General features: G+C 36.2%; 2 protein-coding genes across 3 annotated transcripts; one reads left to right on the top strand and one right to left on the bottom strand.

Moving 5' to 3' along the window:
* Positions 1-247: 247 nt before the first annotated feature.
* On the bottom strand, positions 248-5,559 carry LOC131331044 (uncharacterized protein At1g01500-like). Of its 2 annotated transcripts, none has more exons than XM_058364853.1 (3): positions 4,841-5,559; positions 3,431-4,192; positions 248-716 (listed from the first exon to the last, which is right to left on the bottom strand). In XM_058364853.1, exons 2-3 carry the CDS (start codon positions 4,130-4,132, stop codon positions 483-485), a joined length of 936 nt encoding a protein of 311 aa, XP_058220836.1. In that variant the 5' UTR covers positions 4,133-4,192; positions 4,841-5,559; the 3' UTR covers positions 248-482. The 2 variants fall into 2 exon arrangements, with proteins under 2 accessions (XP_058220836.1, XP_058220837.1); XM_058364854.1 differs by lacking the exon at positions 4,841-5,559 and adding an exon at positions 4,442-4,545.
* A 16,587-nt stretch (positions 5,560-22,146) lies between these two features.
* On the top strand, positions 22,147-23,554 carry LOC131331043 (uncharacterized). The gene has a single exon (XM_058364852.1). It carries the CDS (start codon positions 22,796-22,798, stop codon positions 23,159-23,161), a length of 366 nt encoding a protein of 121 aa, XP_058220835.1. The 5' UTR covers positions 22,147-22,795; the 3' UTR covers positions 23,162-23,554.
* Positions 23,555-25,755: the final 2,201 nt, after the last annotated feature.

The following is a 25,755-nucleotide window of genomic DNA, read 5'->3' as shown; positions in this document are numbered from 1 at the left end:
CTATTCAAGATCCAAACACAACATAAAAGAATATCATATTGTGACCTAGAAAAGTGGAAGAACACCAATGCCAATTGGCCCAGTTTTGTGACTGTGAGTGGAGAAGGCACAAAATCAGATTCTATAGCCACCTGAAGTGCCTCAACTAGTGACTAGTGAGCCAAGAATTTGGGAAATTCAACATCCATACTTCCATTCATTTACCTCCCGGGGGAAAAAGAGATCCCAGAAAACAAAACTATCAACAGGCAATACAAAATCAAAGCCCTATTATATATGCAACACTTCCAATCTTATAACTAGTACAAACCTGAGACCTAAACAGTCGTCACCGTAACAAAGTAACACCCTGCTTACAAAACAAGATCATACACGAAAAATGAATGTGAAACACGCAAAAACAACTGCTGCCAATACAAGAACTTCCACCGCGTGAAAAATATGCAGTTAAAAGAAAGAAAATGGTTCTTGGTAAAGAGAAATTATGGAAACCGATTTCTTACGTTTCGGGTAGTGACTTGATAAGTACGGACTAATAAACCGACTCCTATTCCAACTCCAAGGCAAACCCCTAGGCCTATTCCGACACCAACCCTAACACCGGCATTGAACCAGGAAAGTTCACCATCTTCACCTTCCATGTATCCTGTCCTCCCCCAATGCATCATGTTGTAGTCTTCTTCGCTTTCTGGTTTGTAGTTTCTGTATTCAGTTACCTGGAGTCCAGACATGGAAATCATGTGGAGTAGAGAAAGTGCATCAGAAATTTCAAAGCATGGTGAAATGCAAGACTTAAAATGAACGAATCTCAATCTCTATCTCAATATCCAAAACTATAATAGCATGGGGTCTGTACCCTAAACACTGGAAGCTGTTACAAAAACAGTACGTATGGTTCACGGAATTCAACCCCGACAGGAACCTAAGATGATGGAGCTAGATTTACTCAGGCGTATATGCATAGACATAGTCACATAGCACCTCTTAACATTCTTGACTGAGACTTTTCTATCTTGACAAGTGAAATTACTATTGCAGATCAGACATTCCAAGCAGTTTACATCCCAAAATCCAGTCAAAGCTGAACATATCAAGTATGTGATGCCGGCAAGCAGGATATTTGGATTTCCAAACAGATCCAGGTTAAAAAATCTATGCGAAAACAATTGTAACACTTGAGCAATTTTCACCATAGGGTCATGATTCATGAATTATTATTCACATGATTTAACTCAATAGTGGCATGATTAGGTCATATTCTTTCAGAAGCGAAAGTTCGCCAAAGGGAATGGAATTCAGATGGTCTATCGTTTTCCATTCAAGGTAGTTTCTAGACAAGAATTTACTCAAAGCAGTTTGAGAAAACAAAACACAAGATTCCTGAGGTAAGATATGCATCAAAGAAAAACTGATTTTAGTCCGCTTGGTAAAGTCGTTTTTGTTGACAGACACTCGTTTCACATGGTTTTTCTTCGTGTTTTCTAGAAAGTGGGTCGTATTTTAAACAAAAAGAGCAATAAAAAACACAAGAAGAAAAACAGGTGCTAGAGCTGTTCTACAAGTGAAAGTGGGCCTGACACCAAGTGTTTATGGTGATAAGGTTTCATGCACGAGGCATTTCAGGTTCAGGCAGAATATGGATAAAGCATTAGAAAACTGAAAGGATGATCAAGTCTTATTCAATCCCTCAATGACAACATGTGCCCTCCTCAGTCCCCATACCCCACCCATGACATACAAAGGATAAGGTTCTGTTTGCCAATCCAAGAGCCAAGCCCAAACAAAAATGGGCATCTTTGAAACAAGAAACATGTTTGAAGACAGGAAACATGCAACCAAGCACCCATAACAACAGAGTATGGTTCCCATGAGGGGCTTTCATTATCTAGCACTTTTGTGATCCTCTTTTGCAACATGAAGAAAAAAACACCAAGAAACTTGCCCCACCTTCTTGATTTCAGCTACAGAGATACGGGATAATTAAAATGTGATCCAGTGCCCTGAAGGTAGAATTCAGTTCATGGATTCGGGACGAGTTTGGGACAAGTCTATGGAGGCGAAGGCAAAGGTAGAAAACAGGATAAGAGAAATTCAGTCGCAAAGTGCAAAAATGGCTTAGCCATAGCCAAAGAAGTTTTATGGCTTGCTACATGTCAAAAGGTTGAAAATAGCAATGTCGTTGCACCGGTTTGATGTCATTTCTTCACAATCCCAAATCCAGCTTATTGGGTTAAATTCATCTCATTTTTCAATGAAGATTTTTTGGTGTTGATGATGTGGCAGATATAGCAAAGCCAAAGTTACTGCCAAATTTGGCACCAAAGATGGCTTTGCCATGTTTTGGCAGCAACTTTGGCATACGAGTGGACCACCACTTTGCCATATATTTTGCCAAATTGTCTTTGCCAGCCTAAATGGCTCATGGTGGACTTGCTCTAAGAAAGTCATGAAGTGAAGAAAAAAATAACTCGCTGGTTTTCCTACAAGTAACCTTTTCCTTAATAAATATCTCCATAAAGCAACATTCCTGAGATAACCAAGATGTATGAGTAATGACAAGAAGAAAGAGAGTTGAAGACAGAGAATGTGAAGTCTCTAAACTGTATATTTAGGCTGTTGATCATGACTGCTTAGTCTAGATTCGAATATCTGGTGGAACAAAAGAAATCCAGCAGAGGATGATTAACTGTAAGTTTCAAATTTCTTTAGGACATGTTGGTTGAGCAGACTAATAGTGCGGGGATATAGCAACTCATAGGATGTATAACTCCACTTGACTATGTTAGGGGAATAGCAATATCCATACTCCAAGGCACTTTATATCCCATGGTTTGTAAGACTACTTGCCCAACATATACCAGTTCTTGCATTCAATAACCGAAAATAACTCCAGCACCATTTGTAATCCAATGCCTTGCCTAATTTGGCTAACCAAACGTGCCCTGAAGGGAAACACATGATAGCTCGTTCTCTTGATAGGCGATCTCCTAGCAGAACATGAACTAAGCATGGACTTCCTTACCAAGACGTAGTTTGATCTCATAGGAAGCCATTTCACATTGTGAGAGACCTTTCCATCACATTTTAAAAATCTTGCCGCAAGATAACTTTATTTTCTCTTTGATAATCAAGACAAGATATTTGGACTGCTTACGTGCACCTAGACTATTCTATGGGGAACCAATCCCATCGTCCATTAGCAGGGGACCCGATTAAAGCCGGGCTTTAGACTGCCTGCCTCCACAAGAGTTGGTAGCATCTAGAGGGAGCAAACCAATCTACTAAGCTGCATATCATTTTGCTAAGCAGGATTAGTACCATCAATACATCACCAAAATGGTGGGGAATGCTACCCAGAACTCATAGAAATCAAGAGAACCAAAACAAATTTGTGTGAGATTAAAAAACGACAAAACTTTTGCTATAGTACCTGCAGATCAAGTCCAGATGGAGTGTTTTTCTGGGATTCAGTTGTCTCATACTCCGGAATCGAATCCAACATCACCTTCCTATTGTGCTTCTTTCTCAACCCGAGTTGCAAAGTCTTGGTCAGAATAATCGGTTTGTCCAAGCAGCAACCAGCAACATATACATCAATCGTAGGAGAAAACGATTCAGAACCCACAATCTGTTTCCCCTTCAAGAATCCACCGGTAGTACTCATCACCGATACACAGTTCATTTTCCACTTTTTAGTGCTCCTCAATTCTCTATTCAAACCATTACTACTAGACATTTCAACAACCCCATAAAGCACCATATCATCCTTATCAAAAACCTCAAATTTCACACTCCCAGCAAACCTTATACTATCGGTGCAAACGAATGTGGCTTCTTCGGATTTCTTATCGACTCTATCTCTCCGAAGAACAGATGAGATTCCTTTACAGTTGGTGCTACATCTCTCACCATTCACTTCAAGGATTGTGTCTGGGGTCAGACGGACGTGGTTCAGAGTGAGACACTCGGGGGTTGAATCGTCAACTGAGAAACAGCTGATTCTAACATAGAAAACCCTCAAGTGAAACCATGGCAATGAGAATTTGCTGCTGAACAAAGGGTTCTTAGAAGTAATAAGTAGCCCCGAATCGGGTGTGTTTTCTCCGGTCAATCTTTCATGGGTATTCTCCATTTTTCAGGAGATTTAATAGTGATTGGCATGTAATCGAGAAACCAGACAGGTAGAGAAATCCTGTTTCAGAACAAATCATGTGCTATTAGAAAATGATAAAAACAGTGCTTGGAATACAAAAAAATCTGGAATTCAGAAAGAAATCCGAGAACCCAGAAACCCAAGCGATCAAATTGGGGACTATTTCTACAAAAATGAGAAATATGGTGGTTGTCAAGTAATAAAGAAAGAAACCCTAATTTTAGGAACAGAATTCCTTGATACAAGGAAAAGAGAAGATAGATTCATAAACAGAAAGGGCATCAATACCAAAAGTAATGATTGATTCCTCCTTTTTCGCCGCACAGGCGTGAGCCAAAAATCTCTAAGGCGTTAATGAAAGCGCCGGCGTGCCAGGAATTCAAACCCTAGAATTTAGAGCAGGAGGAGATAGAGAGAGGAGTTATATTCACGGGGAATTAAAACCCTAGAAACTAGAACAAGAGGAGGGAGAGAGAGAGAGAGGATGATACAGCCAAGAAAGACACAATCAAACTAGAAAGCTTGGAGGCAAGAAACTTGACCAAAGGACCAGAGAATAAGATTTCCGGGCAAATTAATTTATACCCACTATAAATTCCTAGCAAAAACCAATAATCGTTGTATGAGATTAGTAAAAAGTTAAAACTATTATCAAACCAAAACAATAGCAGAAATTGAGGAACCAACCAGGTGTCACTGGATCCAAAGCCAATCAGAGCACGATTTCTCTTTCCAATTTCCAATATTGTTTTCCAATCTCCAATTGAACAATAGAGACCGAGCTTGGCACCCACAAACTCTGGGCCGTAGAGAGAGAATCAAATTAAGAAAACCGGCGAAAGTCAACAAAACCGCCGGCGAGTAAAACTAGTCCTCTCTCTCTCTCTCTACAAGTCTCTCTCTATGACTCTGTAGAATGAGAATCTAGAGAGATATAGAGAGCCACAAGTCCCCAAGAAAATCTTCCATCCACAGCCACGGGTGGCGCTCTCCGTCTTTTTGTGGCTGGAATTGTAACAATATTAAAAAAAAAGAAGAGAAATACGAAAACCCAATACTTCAAATCACTTTCGGATTCCAAAAAAGTGGACCAATTGGGGCGAATTGTGAGAGTTTACTTGCTGTTGGTGATAATCTATCTATGTTTTGGTGATGGGTATTGAATAGTTTAATGAATGAGCCAAGGGGAATCAATTGATTGGTTGTATTTTTTGGATCCACATGATCTTATCCAGGAAATAGAGAATTTCTTCAAAAAACAAAGGTCGGTTGACATAGTAATTGTCGTCTTGAAAAAGATGGGCGAAGAGCTTGGATGGATGGAAAAGAGAAGCATCCAACGGCTATAAATTCAGTTATCTTCTTTGTGCCTGGACTTCTCACTCCCAACAACCACTTGGATTGGGGAATCCTGCTCACCGATAAATTTTCATCGACGATCCCAACTGTTCAATTATGTTCTCAACGGTTCAGATTTATATCCCCTCTTTCCCTTCACCCCACCATTCTCTCTTTTTTTTCTCTTTCTAAAATTCGGACCATCCAAAATATATTTGGACAGTTAAAATTGCCGACGGAATACTACGTGTGTGGTACTTGCCCGGCACCCAAAAACTTCTGTAGCTGACCACAAGGGTTGACAGGGGTGCTATCTCAAAAGACGACGTGGTTTTGCTGCGAGGGGAAGGTTCCGTTTGGCCACCGGTTATTTTCGTTTCTAATTAAAGACTTAATGATTTTTTGTGAGTCTTGCAAAGATAATTCAACTGCTTATTATTCTTAAAATACTATGTTATTATCCTAAAAAAAAAAAGAGCTTAATTCGTAAAGGCTTTTCAAAATTTGTGAGGGTGAAATACTTAATTTTAGATTAATTAATTATTAATTTAATAGACCCCACAAAAATAATTTGAATCGCTCATTATTCTTAAAATATTTTTATGGGTTTCAAAAAAGAAGAAGATCAATTCGATATCGGTTCAGTCTGTTTCAAAATGTATAGGGATATTGGTAAGGGCTGTTTCAGAATTCGTAGGGCATTCAGAATTCGTAGGGCGCCTTACGAATTCTGAAACAGTTCCTACCAATATCGAATTTAACTAATTTTTTTTAGGAATTCATAAAAAAAAGAAAAAGAAAAATTAGATGTTTGAATCATCTATAAAGCTCAATAAATCATTAATCTATTGTCTATTTAATGGGTATCAAACATGGAACAAACAAGCATAAAAGGGGAGGGGTTTCTTGGAAAAACGGTGGCTTTTTTTTTTTTTGGGACAGGACCCCTCCCTTGTGGTCAAGGGATCCCCCAATCCAATCCCAACTACTTATGCCGCGACGAATTTTACTATTGAGATATTACAATTCACTTTTGTTGAGTGATTTGAAAGATAAGAAATGATCCAAATGTGTGATGATGATTTTTTATTTGTAGGAAGTATACATGACAATGCTACATTGTAATGCGACAATATATGTTATATTTCTTGGAGGGTTCCAACCTAAAATCAATTGACAATATTAACCATGCTTTGGTGGCTTAGATAAACAATGTGAGATAAAATCTAATTTCACCTATTGTCAATTGATTTAAGTTGGAACCTCCAAGAGTCAAGAGAAAGAGCAAAGAGCCAAGAATGAGAACTAGAAGAAGCCAGGAAAAAAGCTAGAAAAACTGGAAACAACCATAAGGAAGAGAAGCGATGACAATAGAGATCCGAGGTGTGCCCGGCACACGGCAGCGAGACTAAGCTTGCCCGTCGGAGAACAAGTACCCTATGAGAGCCAGATCATATGGCTTTAATTGGTCCCCCAGAATGAGCGGTCCGGTTAATTATAATATTATTTTTGTTTCGCTAGGCTTTTAGTTTTTTTTTTTTTTTAATAGTTTACTTTGTTAATCAAAGCCGTTAATATTTTAAAATTTATCAAGAACATCGACCAAATTTTTTTTAATCAGGAACATCGACCACGTTAATACTTAATATTCAAATTTATCGAACATCGACTGATATAATTTAAGATCATATTTTATGGACCGAAGAGCATCCGAGTTTATTTTCTCTCTATTTTCCCCTTTTTGTGAAGGAGAGTAGTGGGTTAGTCGAATACTTTGATTGGGAGAGGGTGCACCCAGGAAGCTGTTACACGTGTCCACACGTGTATGGTGCATGTCCAAACACCAGCCAAATGCTTATGTCGGTTTCAGCCTTATCCAAGATTAGTGTCAACAATTCAAGCAAGCCCTACACTTTCTTTTTGCCACATAAAATGGATATGCACCGTTACTCTATGTATCTGTTAGATTCCTCCGTGCTAAAAATCTCAGTGCTTCTGTGCCGAGGGGTTTTTCGGACGTTGGATTTAAAACATTAAAAAAAAATCACAAAATCCAACAACCAGAAAATCCCTTGACACTGGGATTTTCGAGACAGAAAAGATCGAACCCCTTTAGATACAGTCAACAACATATAAGATATACACAAAATTTTATGGTACTAACGTCGGATGAAAGTTAAGATCTCACCACGTGACGTGAACGCCATTACACACAGGTTGATTGTAATACGATGATCTATTAAACCATTATTCACTTAAGCAAATTTTTTTAGTGGTTCGTGATTTTTGACTCTTCTTTTAGTAATCTTATTATATTATATACACGTATAATTACATTTAGAAAAACCTTAAGCATTTGGCTGATAGAAAACAGGAAACAATAGAAAGAAAGTACACCTGTTAAACTTAATTTAATTGAGTTTTGGAATAAACTAATTTATTAGTCTGAAATTATGGCTCAACCAATAAGGATGAACAAAGAAGTGTAATTGGATAAGAAATATAGGAACTTGATCAGCAAGGATGGAGCCAAGAGGTGGCAAGTAGTGGCGACCGCTACCACAACAATTTTACAAAATGTTACCATTACTATATTAGTTTTTTATGCTCAAACTATATAGGCCGCTGCCACCATTCAGTACTAATATTTGTTAGGGAAGTAATTTTCACACCTTTTTTTAGAATCCGCATTCTCTTTTTCGTTTTTATCCACATAAATTTACTGTCTCGCCCTTATTTTCAATACGCTTTTTTACACATCCTATGACAACATTGTAAATTTACGTAGATAAAGACAAAAAAAAAAAGTGTAAATCGTAAAAAGGAGTGTCTGAAAATCATTTTTCTATTTGTATTTTATAGTAACTCTTTAGTCCTTTTACAAGGAGGCCCGGTAAACAGCCCAAAGTTAAATTAAATGGCCCAAGTGAAATATGACAAAATATGAAGTTTAAATTTAGAAAAAACTAAACTGCAAACCTTTGACTTCAATGCAAACAGAAAGTAAACTAAATTGATAAACCAATTTCCCTCTCAAATTGCCATTTGGTGAATCGATCCGGTGAGGGTGCACCACCCTTGCCATTTTTGCAAAATGACAACATTCATTGCCAAAAAAAGTGAAAATAGCAATAGCAAATTTGACTTCATGGCTGTGGATGCTCTAACATACCTGAAGAAAATTCACAAAATAAGAAACTTGTGATAGAATTGTGCCAAAAGTTCACAATTTTTCTTCTTGTTGGCGGATTATAAAATTCATGTTGTATTTACATAGCCTGTTTCAAGAGCTACGATAGAGGGTGCATTTTTTGCTAAGAGATTCGTGTAGAATAAATTGCACAATAGGATGAATAACGAGATTTTAGTAAGTTTCTTGATCACATACGTTGAGCAAGACATTGTCGAAGGTTTTGAGGTCTATTAATTCTATAGTTCTTGCTGCTTTTAATGACATAAATTAAAGAACATCAAGCACAATTCAAGTGCATATGTGAAACTCCAGTAACACTAGTTTTAATATGTTATTTTGATTTTCCTAAAGTCAATAATTTTTTATATTTGCAATTCATCTTACCATTGAATCTAGACTAATAATAATACAAGTTTGAATGCATGCGTGTAATAGGATTAGTTAAAAGGTAGGCACAAAATTGTAGTAATTCATTTTAGTCGATTACTTATTGTTCTGTAAAAGGAGATTGACGTCCCGTTCTGCTAATGAAAATAAGCACTGATTTTATGAATTAAATGTGATGTATTATGAGAGAATTACCTGTTTCGTAAGCGAAAAATAAGTACTTAAAAAATAAGAATCTTAGCGAACGAAGCCTAACATTGAAGCCTGGTTAGAGATGCTCTTAATATCTCCACTTATTGTCAACAACCATCACCTAATTAGTAGCATCTTCAATGGATTATTCACCAGAGATTCCTAATAATGATTAATGAGGTAGCCATGCACATCATCAATCACCTACATATATATTATTTGTATGTAACAACGCCAAACGCCCACTATCGTAGGAGTGATTATAATGCTCTTTGCCCTAATTTAAAGGAGTTTAATTTCTTATTTATATTTTGATACCATACCAAATACTATATGTTATTGGCCATTGGGGGACCCATTTCTGATGTAGACCAATTAAGTTGATCTCTACCTTTGTACAAACGTTGGCGGGTGAGTTTGGACTAATTTTTTAGTGACTTTTCGGCACGGTCTCTTTGATTGTTTTCTCTTAGTGACCTAGTCTTTAAAAAAATCGTGTAAAATCTTTAAGTCATATTTTTCGTCTTGACGAGGGAAATAGAAAAAGTATAAAAACGTAGATCAAAGTTGAAAAAATTCACAATAGGCGACGACGAAGACCCAAAGTTGAAAAAATTCACAAGAGGCGACGGAAAAGACCCAAATATGATGTAAAAATTTGAATCGAATTTTCGAAACACCGTAGCAAAAAATCTCTAAAAAGTTGTCCAAACCCACCCGTGATTTAACTTCTTGTAACGTAGGACAGGAAAATAAAACCATGAATAACACCCCTTGGATGGTTGGATTACAGAAGTCGTGGGCTTTTCGCTTGCAGGCCTCACGTCTATGTAGGCCTAGTACACCGCAAATTACTATTTCCTCCATCCCATAAAGTTAGGCCCGGCCATTCAAAACTACGTGCAATTTTTGAACTGAAAAACAAGTTACTTATCGAAATAATTTTTTGTGCAATGGGTCTTGTTTGACAGATCTTGATGAGATCTTTTAAACGGTGCAAAAAAAAAAATGAAATCAAAATTTTCATTTAGTAAATATGTTATTTTTAATTAAGTTTAAAAATTGTACTTAGTTTTGTAGGGAATCAACTTGATAGAACAGAGGGAGTTGCTCTTTTTGGGTTTTCTGTTCCTTCTTATTTTCAGACTTCAGTTATTATAATTAAAGTCAAGTCTTACAGATGCAAGAAACTTGTAAAAAACCAAGGGGAAAAAAACAAGTGCAGAGAATCGATTCCTAACCTTTTGATGGGGTGTAGTGCTCAGCTTAACAGCATCCACAATGTAATACTCCCTCCGTCCTAATTTTATTATCCATTTTCGTTTTTCGTGTCATTCTTTCAATGCTTATATCTTTCAATATGAATCTCAAAAAATATGCAATATGGATCTTGTTTGATAGTTCTCGATTAGATCTATAATACAAAGTTTTCAAAATTATGAAAAATATTATAGATTGAGAGATATAAGCGTTAAAAGAACGACATGAAAAACAAAAATGGATAATAAAAATGGGACGGAGGGAGTAATCAAAATTAAAATATTGCTAAAGTTAATAATGTGTACTTAAAAAAGTGCTAACATTGTAATAATCATAATTAACAATCTCCTAACTAATAATCAAATTTGGGCATTTAAATAATCAAAAGTAACAATGTGAGACTTCACATTGCTAACTTTAGCAACTCTCTAAATGAATAATCAAAAGCTGACGTGACAATGTTTTGATTATTACACTGCGGATGCTCTAAGAATGGAAATTTAAATGCCTTGTTATGGGTTTCTTAGTCCCACGTACATCATTTTGTTACCCAAATTTTGACACTAGGAATGACAACGGGGTTGTTCGGCTGGGTTTGCGATAAGAAAAAACCCGAACCAAAATCCATATTCACAATTACAATGGGGTGTTTGGGAACCCTATTTTCCTATTTTTGGCTTCTTATTTTTTCATTTTGGGTGTTTGGCATCTCATTATGATAATGGATTCTGAGAGAATGGATTTTGGGTTTTTCGGTTTAGAGGCAGAATCCGAGAATTAGCCCCGAAGGAGCTTTTTCCATTTATGCATTTTCCCATTCTCGGTCCAGAGGAGCTTTCCCAGTTCTGCCCTCCAATTTTTGGTTATAGGGCTCTCTTAGGGGCGCTCGTTGAAAGCCCTAGAGTCAAAAATTTATTATGACTATTTTAGGATAACATGATGATAAAAAAAAGATTTTCGCACTGGTTTAAACGGATTGAAAATTGGAGCACTTAATTTTTTAATCATGTTTTTTAATATATAAATAGTGTAAAAAATTAAGCGTTCTAATTTTCAATCCGTTTGAACCAGTGCGAAAATCTTATTTTTTAATCATTTTATCCTAAATGGTCATAATAATTTTTTGACTTTAGGGTTTTTAACGAGCGCCCTATCACCAAATAAGGAGGAGAGATCGATATAAACACAGTATATACTTATATGCTAAGAATATGAACCACCTGAAAATCTCAATAATAGGGAGAAATTAATAAATATTTACACATTTTTAACACATTAATAATAAAGGTCAAAAGCAACTTGGTAAAAAATCAACTCATAATTCATTTTCAACATTCATCTATCAAACACTACTGACTTTGTTTGATTATGAGTTTAGTTTAATTTAGTTTTGGTAGTAGGTGAAGAGAGAAATATGGTAATGATTGAAGAGAGACAGAGAGATGAAAAAATAATAATCAAAAAAATAGGATAATAATTGAAGAAAATAGTATGGTAATAATTGGAAAACTAAACTAAAACTAAACTAAACTAAACTAAGAACCGAACACATTGAGTCCTACATTTTCAAAATACATTCTGCACATATCTTCCAAACACTCTTTCCATACACAAAATACATTATGGCTATAATCAAAAAGTCAAAAAACTAAAAATGAAAAGACAAAAAGTAGCAATCCAATGCAAACACCCCCACGTATCGAACACGAGGAGGGTTTTCTTTTCACCAAGACCGTAATCATAATTGATGGGGTTTTTCTGCGAAAGGCAAGGTGGAGAGAGAGAGACCTAGCTGCCGTAGAGGGTTGACTAGCTGGAGGGAAAAGAGAAAGCTAAGGGTTGTCGGTGTAGCCGTGTAGGCTTGCTAGAGCTGAGGTAGGCGCATCATTGGCAGCAGATCGACGAGCGCGACATTTGCGACGTGAGGTGAGGGAGGGAGAGGCAGGGCCGGCTCATACGTTTTGAAGGTCGGAAGCGATCCTCTTGAATGAGGCCACCCTATATTTTTCATACAAAAGTGATCTACAAATTTTACCAATTAGGTCAACTGGTTAAGATAATAAAAAACTTACTTGGTAGAAGTGGAGAGTTGGAGATAGTAAAAGAGAGGCCTCAAGGAATTCCTTGTGTAACTATTTTCCGTCCACAGTCGTTGATTGTTGTCTTCCCTCCCTTTTGACTCCTCAAGTATGAAGCGTTTTTAGTTCCTGCCGTACTTACTCCTTATGATCGGCTATATCTTCTTTTTCTTTTTTGATTTTTTTTGATTGGCTATATCTTCCTTTCTAGTTCCTGCCGACCCTTAAGTTATTTTCTTTTTCTTTTTTTTTTAATGCATTAGTGTTTCTAATGAATAATTTCACAATTTGGGCTTATTTTGTGGCTCCTAAATTTCAATTAGGCCTATTTTGTGGCTCCTAAATTTTAATTGGGCTTATTTTGTGTAAAAAAATTTAGTGCAATTTTTTGTGAACCATATATATATATATATATAGAAATTTTAAAAATTTGGGAGCCCTCGTTTTTAATTTTTTTCGAAGACCTGAAGCGCTCACTTCCCTCGCCTTGGCTATAAGCCGGCTCTGGGGAGAGGGCGTGATTGGAGTTTGGAACCTTTGGGAGAGGCGCAGCCATGGTGATTTGAACTTAACCTTACTTGTGTTATGTGCATGTACATACATATCTTCGGGCTCGATTTTTGGTGGGAATATTTTATAAAGCATCCACGTTATAATAAGTAAATTGGTATGGATAAGCAAACTTAACAACAATGTTAAAAAAACACCTTACATTGTAATAAGCAAAGTTACAAGTCTTTTAGCAAATAACTAAATTCCACTCATTCTATAACCAAACTTAACAATTTTTACCAATTACCAAAACTCAATAACCAAACCTAATAACCAAATTCAAAACTAAAAAATTAAAAAACTCCTCACATTAAAATCGTCTCATCGAGAGGAATAATTTGGTGTGGTCGGGTGCGTGATTGGAACTCGTTTGCAATTGGACATAGGTGCATTACGTATTGTGGGGTTTTTTTTTTATAGGGATACAAAAATAACCAATGTGAAGGTCAAGTTTATTAAGTTTGATTATAAACTAAATGAATAATCAAATACTGAAGTGACACATTTTGGTTATCGATTTTGATTATTCCCATTGCGGATGCTATAAAATTGAATTCGAACCGAAACTAGCTAGCCAACGTTCCCAAATTGAAAATCTAAACTGAACATTCACTTTTGGAGATTTATTTTTTATTAACCTTTTATTCAAAATTCTTTATGTGGTCGTTTATATGATGGAATTATTGTGAAGAAAAATATAAGTTCATAAAGTTGTATACATACGTCTCATGAGATCAATGCTTACGAGATTTCTGTTCTCGTTGAGTTCATCTTAGGATACCTGCATTATCTTTTAGCAGATGTGTCACTCCACCCAAACTCCCCACCTAACAATGTCTTCCGATCAAATTTGCCCGCATAAGCGAGCCTTCGGTCCAAAAAGCATTGTGTAACAACACAAACCTCATGGTATTATAGGATGATACATCCCATGCACTGATGTACAATTGATTTGGCGAGTAGAGTTCTAGCCGAGCACCGAATACGTGCTCAATAACTCTATACAATTCAATTCGATGTTCATATCGGTGAAACAACCCAACCACCCCCACTCATATTCCATTTAAAAAGAAGAAGAAGACATTAGTTGATGTGTAGAATGAAGTCAAAGCTATAATTAAAGAAAGGAAACAAAAGAAAAGGCTATGGAGGCCTATATATTCAACAGGGACCATGCTTTGGTGCTGACATTGTAGGCTTTTACCAAACTTGTTTATGCCTTGTGTAGATTGATATTTTGAAAATTCTTGAGTTTGGTTTTTGGATAATGAGTGAAGAAAAAAATTAGAAAAATAATTAAAAATATAATAATGAGTGAAAGGAGATAGAAAGAGAAATAAGAATATTAAAGAGAAGAGAAAGAAATGAGAGTAATGATTGAAAGTAGAGAATAAATTTTTTACACTGCCGGTGTAAACATTTGTTTCTTCCAAATCAATTATATTGCCTAACGTTGCAAAACAGTGGTCTCAATCAATAAAATATACCGCGGATCAAAAAAAAAAATCAATAAAATATACCGATGTTGGGCAATATATTAATTGATTGGAAAAAATAAATATTTACATTAGCGGTGTAAAAAATTTAATCTCTTGATAATTTTGAGTTGAAAAATATTTTTCAAGAAGCCATCCAAACACGGTATTGACCCCTAAAATGGGTTGGGAGAGAGAGAAGGGAGCAAATAATTCAATTGCTAGTACTGAGAGAGAAACAAACCGTGCAAGGTCGTCGTTGTGTGCTAATGCTAATTGACCAGTCTGCATCGAGGGGACCTCGTAGTTATTACTATCAAGGATTTCTCCTTTCTTAAAAATGGTAGGCCACAAAATCTACACGAGGTTAGGTCATCAATTTGCTAGCTCTTCTCGAATTTCCTGCTTAATTATTTGGTAAAAATACAAAGAGTAAATAACTAAGATGCAAATGAGTAGAGCCGAATTGAGTCAAATTTTATAGTGTTTGAGCTTGGCTAGTCTCATTTGTAAAACATAAACGAGGCGAGCCCATTTTCATTTCTTAGACAAGCCTTTGTAAACGAGCCGAGTCTATACAAAAGAGTTGAGCTTTTACGAGTCGAGTGATTGAGCTTTGTAGTTGAGCGCTCGGCTCTTTTGCTGCATGAGCCTAAAATTTGAGCTCGAGTTTGGCTCGATTACAAAATGAGTGATCACTCGTGTTCGTTAAAGTCCAAATTTAAGAGATAATGTTATGCATGCCACTGATTTACATGAATTTCTCTTCGAAAGTGATGTTTCAGAGCTGGAACACTTATAAATGTCGTTTGTCAGTTTAGAAGAAAGTCTTACGGGCCCCCTTATCCTCTGTGTCTCACCAAACTCAACTTTTTGGCTCCACGACGAGCTCAAAATGAAGACTATTAGCTCAAAATGAATACTATTTGAATTGTTCATTTCTTAGGTCTCACGTTAAAGAATGTGTGTATGAAAAATTGGCTTGATCGAAAACCGTTGCCTATATGAATATTTGAATTGATCATCTCTTAGGTCTCACGTTGAAGAACATGTGTATGAAAAATTGGCTTGATCGAAAACCGATGCCTATATGAAAAAATCGTTTAAAGTGGACGACTTAGCTTTAAATAAACCATATTCACTATGCAGTTTAAGTGATCTATTCATATGCCTACCGATTTTTGTTCGAGTGGAGTTTTCATGCACGTGCTTAAAAGCGTTGACATACAAAGATGAACAATTCGGATATTCTTTGTGGGCTCGAGATGGAGCCAAAAAAGTTTTAGTTTTGTGGGGGTATGGAGGCAGCTTGAAGCCAAAGTTAAAACTAATTCCATCACTAAATATGATACTCCCTTCGTCTCAAATTGGATGACATTTTTTTATATTTGTGTTAATTTCAATTTTTTATATCTTTCAATAATTCTTAAAAGATATGCAATATAGATCTTGTTTAATAGTTCTCGATTAGTTATATTCTACAAAGTTTTTCAAATTCATGAAAATTATTATAGATTAAAAGATATAAATAATAAAAAATTATACAAATTTCAAAAATTGCAATCTTTTTTGAAACGAAAGGAATAGTACGTAGTTCTGTAATACAAACATCCCTGCGGGCTCGTTTATTGGGACGAGAAGTGAGGGTCAGCGACCCTTTTTGTAGCTATAGTAGGGCTACTGGAGGGATTGAGTGGCAGAAGGAATCCCATGTTCGGTAATGGTAATGGTAATGAGAGGAGGTATGAATCCTAAGTTTTGCACGAAAGGGTCTTAGCTAACGCCATCCTAACCCACGATAAGCTAATTCAGGTGGGGGAAAAGATCAAGTTACTCTTCAAACCCCTTGTGTATTTTCAATGCAATGAATTTGCGAAGGCAACCAAGTATATATTTTTTACATTATTCACTCTTTTTAACTATCACTCAAACTAAGCATAAACTAATGCGTAATGCTACACACACAGATTTTGTGCACAGATTTTTTGTGGGGCCCACTACGGGTCCCACACAAATAATCCGAGCCGTTCATTAAATATAAAACATTTTTTCAAGGGCTCTCGCAAAAAATCAGCTCAATCCGATATCTATAAGTGTTTGATTCAATCATTTAACTTTTCATTATCCTGAGATTTGAATGAAAAGTTAAATGATTGAATCAAGCATTTATGAGTATCGGATTGAGCTGATTTTTTGCGGGGGCCCTTGACAAAATGTTTTACATTTAATGAACGGCTCGGATTATTTGTGTGGGACCCGTAGTGGGCCCCACAAAAAATCTGTGTGTGTAGCATTACTGTAAACTAATCTCTATCCTTGACTAATTCTTATTATTTCTTCAATTCCAAAATGAGTGACTTTTTTTGGAAAAACGTGTCATTTTCAATTGTTTATACTTCATCTTTCAATATGAATATTAAAAAATATGCAATATGAATATTATTTGATAGATTTTAATTAGTTTCATTAATCAAAGTTTTCAAATTCACACAAAATTTCATAAAATGAAAGATATAAACATTTTAAAATGACACGAAGTCACAAAAATGTCACTCATTTTAGACGAGAATGAGGCCCCGTTCCGGAACGTAAAAAAAGCTATTATTTTTTAAGAAGGCAATTTCAAGCTAAAAAATTATGAATTTATTGAAATATAAAAATATGCAATATGGAGCTTGTTTGAAAGATTTCATCGAGATCTTTTATACGTTGCAAAAAAAATTTTAAAAATATTTTTCATTTACATTATTTTTAAATTTAAAAATATAAAATAAACTGCTTATTTTTTAAGAAGATTTTTAGAACGGAGCCTGAGTATTTTTTATCCCTCCAAAACATTATACCTGGCCAAATAAGCGTAAGATTGGTCTATCCAGCCAACGGCCGCTATAGGCGGTCAACGAACACGCGCCAGTAGAAAGAAGGATAGCACTGCCCCGAGATGGACGTAAAGCCCGCGAAGCTACACGATTGGTCAGACTGAACGTCCATCCCTGTGGGGTGGCACAGAAGTCCCACTACACCCAAACCCAGCCAAGCCAAGCCGAACTTCTCCCCAGCTAAAGCCTTGTTTGGCTCCAGCTTTAGGAACCACTATAGTGGTAGTAGTAGGCTAGTAGGAGTAGCATTTTTCTTGGTTTTTGTTGTATTTCGGTGATTAAAATTGTTTTCCAGTTGAATCCGCAAAAAATTAGTAATCACTGATTAGAAAATAATTTACTGTAATTAGATATTGATGACATAATTCACTCCATATATTTCTAAAAGAAGGGGCTGACAGCTAATAGCAACAAAAACCAGTATTTTTTTCCCCCCTTTAGATGGTATCGGACATAATATGGATTCGCGATTAATGATCACTAGTGCTATGGAGGGTTTTAACCTAAAATCAATTGATTATCGGTGGAGTAGCCTCTAAATTTATTAATCAAGTTTGGGTGATTTAGATGAGCGATGTGAGATAATATTTAACAGTTCCTCTCGCGTGCAGCTTGGATGCACGTGGATGTATGAATTGAAGAGACCAGGAGATTTGGCTCGGGATCCGGAGACTCGACCACGTGAGGTTGGGCCTTTGTTTGATGCACCGTTGTCTGGTTGCCATGTGTTGTGGTCCACGAAGGTGTGTTGGAATATGTCCTACATCACCTGGACATACCCCTTTTCTTAACACTTGGATTTTAAGGAATAGGTATAGGCTGAGCTTTTCAACTTAGTATCAGAGTTAGAGTTTCGGAGAATTTGTTTCCCTTGTTTTGTGCCATAAGTGCACCGTTATTTGTTATGATCCAAGTGTTATGAATCCATTGTTTACTTCTCCACGTGTGAGTCGGGGGTTGCATGTGTGAGAGAGTGTTGAAGTTTGTCCCACAATGGTTAATTATTTCATCCAAAACTAGTATATGAGTTTGGGCGGTCTCTCCACTCTTTGCCAATTGGTTTGAAGTTGGATGCTCTACCATGGTATCATAGATAGGTCTTGGAGTGGCCTCACCTCTCGTGGGAATATCTCTGCTATCTCTGTCGCTCGAGTCAATCGCTCAGCTTCTGGTCTCCTAATCTGTCAAGAAATCTAATAATATAGGTGGAGTAGACTCTAGATTTTATTAACCAAATTTGAATGACTTAGATCAGCGATGTGAGATAAAATTTAACAACTAGAGGCTGCGTTTTTTTAAACTTACAAGTTTGGAACTTATTTTGGTAATTTTTACTTTTTGTTTAGCTTTTTGACATAATTTTAAGAGTTAGTCGTTCATTTTAACGGAACGAATCAAAAAAGTATAAAAATATGAATCGATGTTGAAAAAATTCAAATAAGACGGCACCAAAGCTCCAAAAGATAGCTATTTCATACTTTTTCGTTTTTAGTGAACTTTATTTTGCTTTTGGTAATAATTTTGTACTTTTTAGACTCCTCTTGTCGAGACGGATGATTAATAAAAAAAAAATCACGCGAATCTAACAAAAATTCAGAAAAAAAAAACAAACAAAACACAAAAAACAAAAAAAATAAGTTAAGTCTAGAAAAACTCAGTCTTAATTTGACTGAACCATGTATAATCATCAAAATAACATGGAGTGAGCCCAAAATAGTGACGGTTCAGTAATACTTTATGGCTGAAAAGGAGTTATTCACTTGAGTTAGGCTCCGTTTCCACCAACATTTTTGCATTACAACTTATTTACTTTAGTTAAATTGTTCATATTAAATCTTTTTTTTTTTTTCCAAAAGTTGAGTTGTTTCCACTAAACTAAAACATCCTACACATTTTAATTTTCTACTAACCCAATGCATTTTCTACTACTTACTATAAGTTAATGAAAACAACTTGACGTTTACTTAACGCTTAGCAAAAACTCAATATAAAAATGCAAAAACTAAATTCATCTTAAGCATAGTTTAACAAATTTCTCCTTCAACGATAAGGGGTGTTTGGTTTAACTTAAGCATAGTTTAACAAATTTCTTCTCTATTTTGGTTAAAGACAACTAAATTCATCAAGACTAGCCCGTGGACTGGTCTAATAGGCTTTCAGTAAGAATCAAACTAGACTTGTTAAAAAAAAACACTTAAGAATCAAACTAGAGACTTGTTTAAAAAAACTTATTTTCGCTCCTTTTATCTCTATATAGCTAACCCTTGCTTTAAAAAAAAGTTTATATGCTTGGAGACAAAATGGGCACGAAAGACTCCTCAATCTATTAGGGATAGAGTTGCAAACAAATCGAGTTAGTTGCGAGTTGTTCAAGATTCAACTCAGTAAGGGCTTAATTCGATTCTTAGCAAACAAGTCGAGCTCGACTCATCTTGTTTGGTTTGCATTTTCGAAAGTTATTTTTGATGTAATGAATGGTAATAAGTGGAGAGAGATAGAGAGAAAAATGTATGAAAAAACATGTAGAGAGAAAAATGTATGAAAAAACATGTAGAGAGAAAAATGAGATGAGATGAGATGTGAACCAAACAAGGTATATTTGTTTTGTTACTGAATGGGCAAAACTCAAACAGAATATCTAACTTTACTGAGCGAGTTGAGATCAAGTTGTAGCTCGCTTCATGTTGATAAGCTCAAATCACGTGTATGAGTCCAGTCCATTAATAAAGTTCGTTTAACAATGGAAATGAGCCTGAGTTTTTAAATACTAATCTAGCTCGAGCTTAAACATTTGGCCTCATTTCTAGCTCTAGCTCTAGCTATAGCTATAGCTCGAGCTCAGACTCATTGAAATTTTCGCGAGCCGTTTGCAACCTTGCTGGCCAAGAGGATAGGGTGTCTTAACCACGGTTAGCCTTTACCTACACCCAAACACAGAGTGGGGTTGCTCTCCTTATATTTCCTTCGATCACTTCTTTCCCACCCTCTTTCCTCCCCCTTTTGTCTTTTCCTCTGCAGAGCACAAAAAAAAAACTGATAACATATAAGTAAAATATGAGGGCTGCTACTCCCCCCCCCCTGACACACACACCCCCCCGGCCCCACCTTCTTTTTCCCAATTTACCCCCCCCCCCCCTCCCCCCTCTCTCTCTCTCTCTTCCTTTTTTTTTTTCCACTTTCTGCTTCTTTTTTTCCCTTTTCTTTTCCAGTTTTTTTTTTCATTTTCTTTCTTTCCGGTTTGAATTTTTTTTTCTTTTTAATAATAGGTTCAAGTCTAATTCTAGGCTTTGTAAAGTAATTGAAAGAAAAAAAGTGTTTCAATTGATCATGTTTATCCCACTGTTTTCTTTTTCTTTTTTTTGTCCTTTATAGATTAAAAAATATAGTTACGAAAATAAGTGTTTCAATTTTCAATCCGTTTGAACTGGTGCAAAGTTGTTATTTTTCTGATCATTTCATCCTAAATGGTCATAATAAATTTTTGGCTCCAAGGGTTTTCAATGGACACCCTAAGAGAGTCTTAAAACTAAATAATGAGTCTTAGGGAGTTTGTTGAAAAGTCTTAAACCAAAAAATTCATTATGACCATTTAAAATAAAATAATAAAAAAACGATATTTGCTCTGATTTAATTGAATTGAGAATTAAAGCACTTAATTCTTGAATTATATTTTTAAATATACAAATGGTGTATTTATAGAAATTAAATAAATAAGATATAAGTAATTAAATAAAAAAATAAATTAAAAAGTATGGGGGACCCGGGGGCTCTGCTGCCTCCATTGACATAGTAGCCCCTAAAACGTTTCCGTTTTAGTTATAAAAAAATAGAACCCATCCATTTGCAATCCTATGGAGTATAAACGTGATTTGAAGCAACATACTACTGAATCAGTTAAGAGGATCTATGCTAAATAATGGTTAACAAATTTATAAAATTGTACTATAGTTAAAAAAAAGTAATCCTGAATATAATATTTGTATTATGGATTAGTATGTCGTTTGCAAAATACATTTCGTAATTAGTTCCCGAACACTAATTGTAATCTTAATGAATTTTTTGCTTTACGACCTTTCAACGAGCAACCTAAGACTCATTATTTAGTTTCAGGACTCTCTTAGGGTGTTCATTGAAAGGCCTTGGAGCCAAAAATTTATTACGACCATTTAGGATGAAATGATCAGAAAAATAACATCTTTGCACTGGTTCAAACGGATTAAAAATTGAAACACTTATTTTCGTAATTATATTTTTTAATCTATAAAGGACAAAAAAAGAAAAAAAAACAGTGGGATAAACATGATCAATTGAAACACTTTTTTTCTCTCAATTACTTTACAAAGCCTAGAATTAGACTTGAACCTATTATTAAAAAGAAAAAAAAATTCAAACCGGAAAGAAAGAAAATGAAATAAAATGAAAAAAAAAACTGGAAAAGAAAAAAAAAAAAGAAGAAAAGAAGCAGAAAGTGGAAAAAAAGAAAAGGGAGAGAGAGAGAGAGAGAGAGAGAGAGAGGGAGAGGGAGAGGGGGGCGGGAGAGAGAGAGAGAGAGAGAGGGGGGGGGGCGGGGGTAAACTGGGAAAGGGAGGTGGGGCCGGGGGGGGGGGGTGTGTCAGGGGGGGGGGGAGTAGCAATTTACGTAAAATATGTATTCCTTGGCGCAGATACGGATATGGGTGGATGGATAAGTAGCAAAGAAAAGGAAAGACGTGCTTGATGGCTCCTGTGGCTTTTCTGACCCCTCTTCTAGGTATACTTGGTTTTCTTCAATAGAAAAGCTTATTGTTATTAGGGTTTGGATTTCCGCTGCTTTTGAGAAAGGGGGAAAGAATAAGAGATAGGACTTCGATGGGTCACTTGGAATATGGTTATTGGTGAAAATACTCCCATCTTTGATTGGAAAGAAAGTTGTGGGTAGGGTTTATTGGAGTATTGGGTTGTCTTTTTTGATTGATTTTTGGGGGATGAATCAATAAAGAGAGCCGAAAAAACCCATAAAAAAAATTCCTTGTTTTTGGGCCAAGAAAAAGGGTCCGTTGTTTTGTTGGGTTTTGGAGTAGGGTTATTGGTGAAATACTCCATCTTTGATTGGTTTCTTCTAATGGTAAGCTGAAAGTAAGTTGTCGGCAGGGTTTACTTGGAATATTGGGTTGTCTTCTTCTTCTTTCTTTATGTTTTTAAATTTAAATGATTAGGGGTGAATCAATAAATAGGAGAAAAACCCATTAAAAAATTTATTGTTTTGAGTGAAGCAAAAGTTTGTATTGATCTGGGTGTTTGTTGAGTCGATGGGAAAGAAGAAGATGCCAAAGAAAACAAAGGAGCTATCAGTGGCAATAGCTGAATCATCATCCATGGCCGAAGAAACACAGCAGCAGCAGCAGCAGATTATTACTCCCAGGAAAAGGGGCAGGCCTAGGAAAATCGTGGAGAAAACAGAGAGTGAAGAAATTAAAGAAGCAGAGGAAATCAAGGTTGAAGAAGAAGCTGAGACTGAATCAAAGAAAGCTAAGACGATTGGAGAAGACGAAGAAGAGAAAGAACAGCATGTGGAAGAAGCAGCGGTAGCAACATCAGCTGTGGTCAAGGAATTACAACCGCAGAGAAGAAGCAGCAGAGCTCGGCGCAAGAGCAAACCGCGTAAGAGCAGCTGATTAAATCGAAAAATGAATTTCTGCTGGCGATGCGCTCCTGGCCTTAAATTGGCCTGTTCGTGACTACGGCGCTGTTGCTTTGAAAAAAAAAATGAATCGAACCCATGTCTGCTTTTGTGTTTTTTTTGGGTGGGTTATCGAAGGATTATCGAAAGATTGAATCTTTTCATCTGCTGCTGTTTTTAGCTCTTTTTGATTCGGTTTTATTTTAGATTTGAATGATGGTTTTAGGTATCTCTCTCTGTTTTGGCAAGTGTGGTTTAAATAGTTTAGGGCATCGATCCTTTTGGATTTTGATTGGAGCAATAGTTTTCTCATATTTGTATTCACTTATTAATTGGATTGCCAAATCGAATTTGCCAAAGGCAATGAAGTTGTTCTCAATTTGGACTATGTTCACTCTCTCTCTCTCTCCTTCTCTCTCTCTTGAATACTGCTCCATCACATCAAGATTATAGCTCTTTTCTAATGCTAATGCACCAATGAATGTAAAAGATCATTTCTTGGGTTGTTCTGGGCAAAAAGTTTAGGCGAATTGAATAGTAGGGGACCTAATGGTCTTTTTTCCACCTAAAAAAAGGATAAATACTGTTTTTTTCTTAGGAGTAATTATTTCAGGGCTATATCCACTGTGTTCACTAGTCAACATAAAAAAGACTCTTTCATGAAAGATATTTTTTTAAAATTTGGATTGTTCAAAATATTTTGATTTGTAAGTTTGAGAATGATAGGGAAAGTTGCAAGTGTAGAAAAATTTTCCAGGGAAATTGGTAAGTTCAAAATACTATACGCTCCGTTCTAATTTATTTGTTTCAGTTCTATTCTAACTGGATAAAAAAATTAGTTATATCTTTAAATTGAAAATGAAATTTATATTCAATATGAATTTTGTTTGATAGATCTCGATTTGTTCTATAATACAATATTTTTAAAATCATATAAAATATTATGAATTACAAGATATAATCAATTGAAAAGTGATACGAATTCTCAAAAGTGACAATTAAATTAGGATGGATGGAGTGTGTTTTTTCTTAGGTCTATTTATTTCAATGCTATGTCTACTACTCTGTTTCACCGCTCAACATCAAAAAACTCTTTCCTGAAAGGATTTTTCTTTCCTGGAAGAGTTTTTTTTAAATTCGGGCCGTTCAAAATACTATTGGATGGTGAGATTGAGAGTGACGGAAAGAGTTATAAATGTTGAGCAGTGAGAGAATTTTCTATATGTATTTTTTTGGAAAATTGGAGATGTATGTTTCATTTTTTGTTTTTGTTTTTGTTTTCTGAAGTTTGGGAAAGGGGGAGTGCCGGGTGAGCACAGGACACGTGGTGCCCGTGCGCATCTCGATCATCCAATGAAGTGTTGGATAGATCTATTAGACAATTTTAAAGTGTGAAATGAATAAAATACCCCTTGGCAGTCTAACAAATCTGCCAAGTCTAACAAATCTGAACCGTCCAATATTTCATGGGACGGCCGAGATTGGGCAGGGCACCGCGTGTTCCGTGCCCACCCGGCACTGAAAATGTTCTCAAAGGGCAAGAAGACGACTCGTGTAATATTTTTGGCTGACAGTGGCTCTGCGCCACTATGGAAAACGTATTAACTCCAGTAATTTTTTAAAAAGGAAATTTTGTTCGCAACTCGCAGTACCAGTCGCGTGGAGACCACGCCCCAATAGTTGTCGATTGGGAATGTCTTGACGTGAGGTGCGTCGCAGTATTAAACGGGAGTAGGTACCACGTGTTTTGCAGCGCGTGGAGGGAAACCTCTGCCGACTGTCTGCTATCAAACAGAGCACAGCCCCCCAGGAGGAAGAAGACCCCCCCCCCCCCCCCCCCCCCCTCCCTCCCTCCCTCCCCTCTGTGTGTATCTTTGGTGGCCATCCAAGCATCCAACCATGTCCGAATGGGCAGCTGAGCTAAAGACAGAAAGTCAATAAAGAGGATCAAATGGAGTAAATGAAAGGGTTGAGCATCAGTCAAGTATTTGTCTGGCATAGTACAAGATTTTATTGCAACCCAAGAATATACGGTTCGTTTGGATGCAGGATAAAAATTGTGAGTATTATTTATGAAGAAAGATAAAATAGTAGGCAGTATTAAAGAATAACTCATATTGGTGTGATGTTTATGAAGGATGATTAAGTAGTAATGTATTTGGATGAATTATTAAAAATGAGGGGATAAAATAGTACTCGTACTATTTTATAGTTGAAATGGAGAAGGATGGGGTTATTTCGGCTTTATTCGGGGTATTAACTAATAACACCCAAAAACTCACTCATAAATAATCTCCCTGTAGGGGGTATTAGCCGGTACAAGAGAAGAGGGGAAACCTAATACCCCTGCGTTTTTGGGTTGTCAAACCAGGTGATAAACCTGGGCCCACGGTCTTAGGAGGAGAGAAAACTATTACCCCTTCTCAATACCCTATCCAAACGAGCCCTACTAGTACTATTCTAAGAAAATTTTGTGTACGTAATCTATTCTTGCGAGACAATTCGAGCAATTGTTTGGAACAATCACGGCTCGTTTGGGAGACGAATACGATTTAGGGGTATAGAAGGGTGGATACGGATGTTGATGTG

This window comes from Rhododendron vialii, chromosome 6a (genome assembly GCF_030253575.1).
Source record: "Rhododendron vialii isolate Sample 1 chromosome 6a, ASM3025357v1".
Classification (NCBI taxonomy): Eukaryota; Viridiplantae; Streptophyta; class Magnoliopsida; order Ericales; family Ericaceae; genus Rhododendron; species Rhododendron vialii.
The sequence above is the reverse complement of the archived record's forward strand: the minus strand, read 5'-3'. Positions and strand labels throughout refer to the sequence as shown.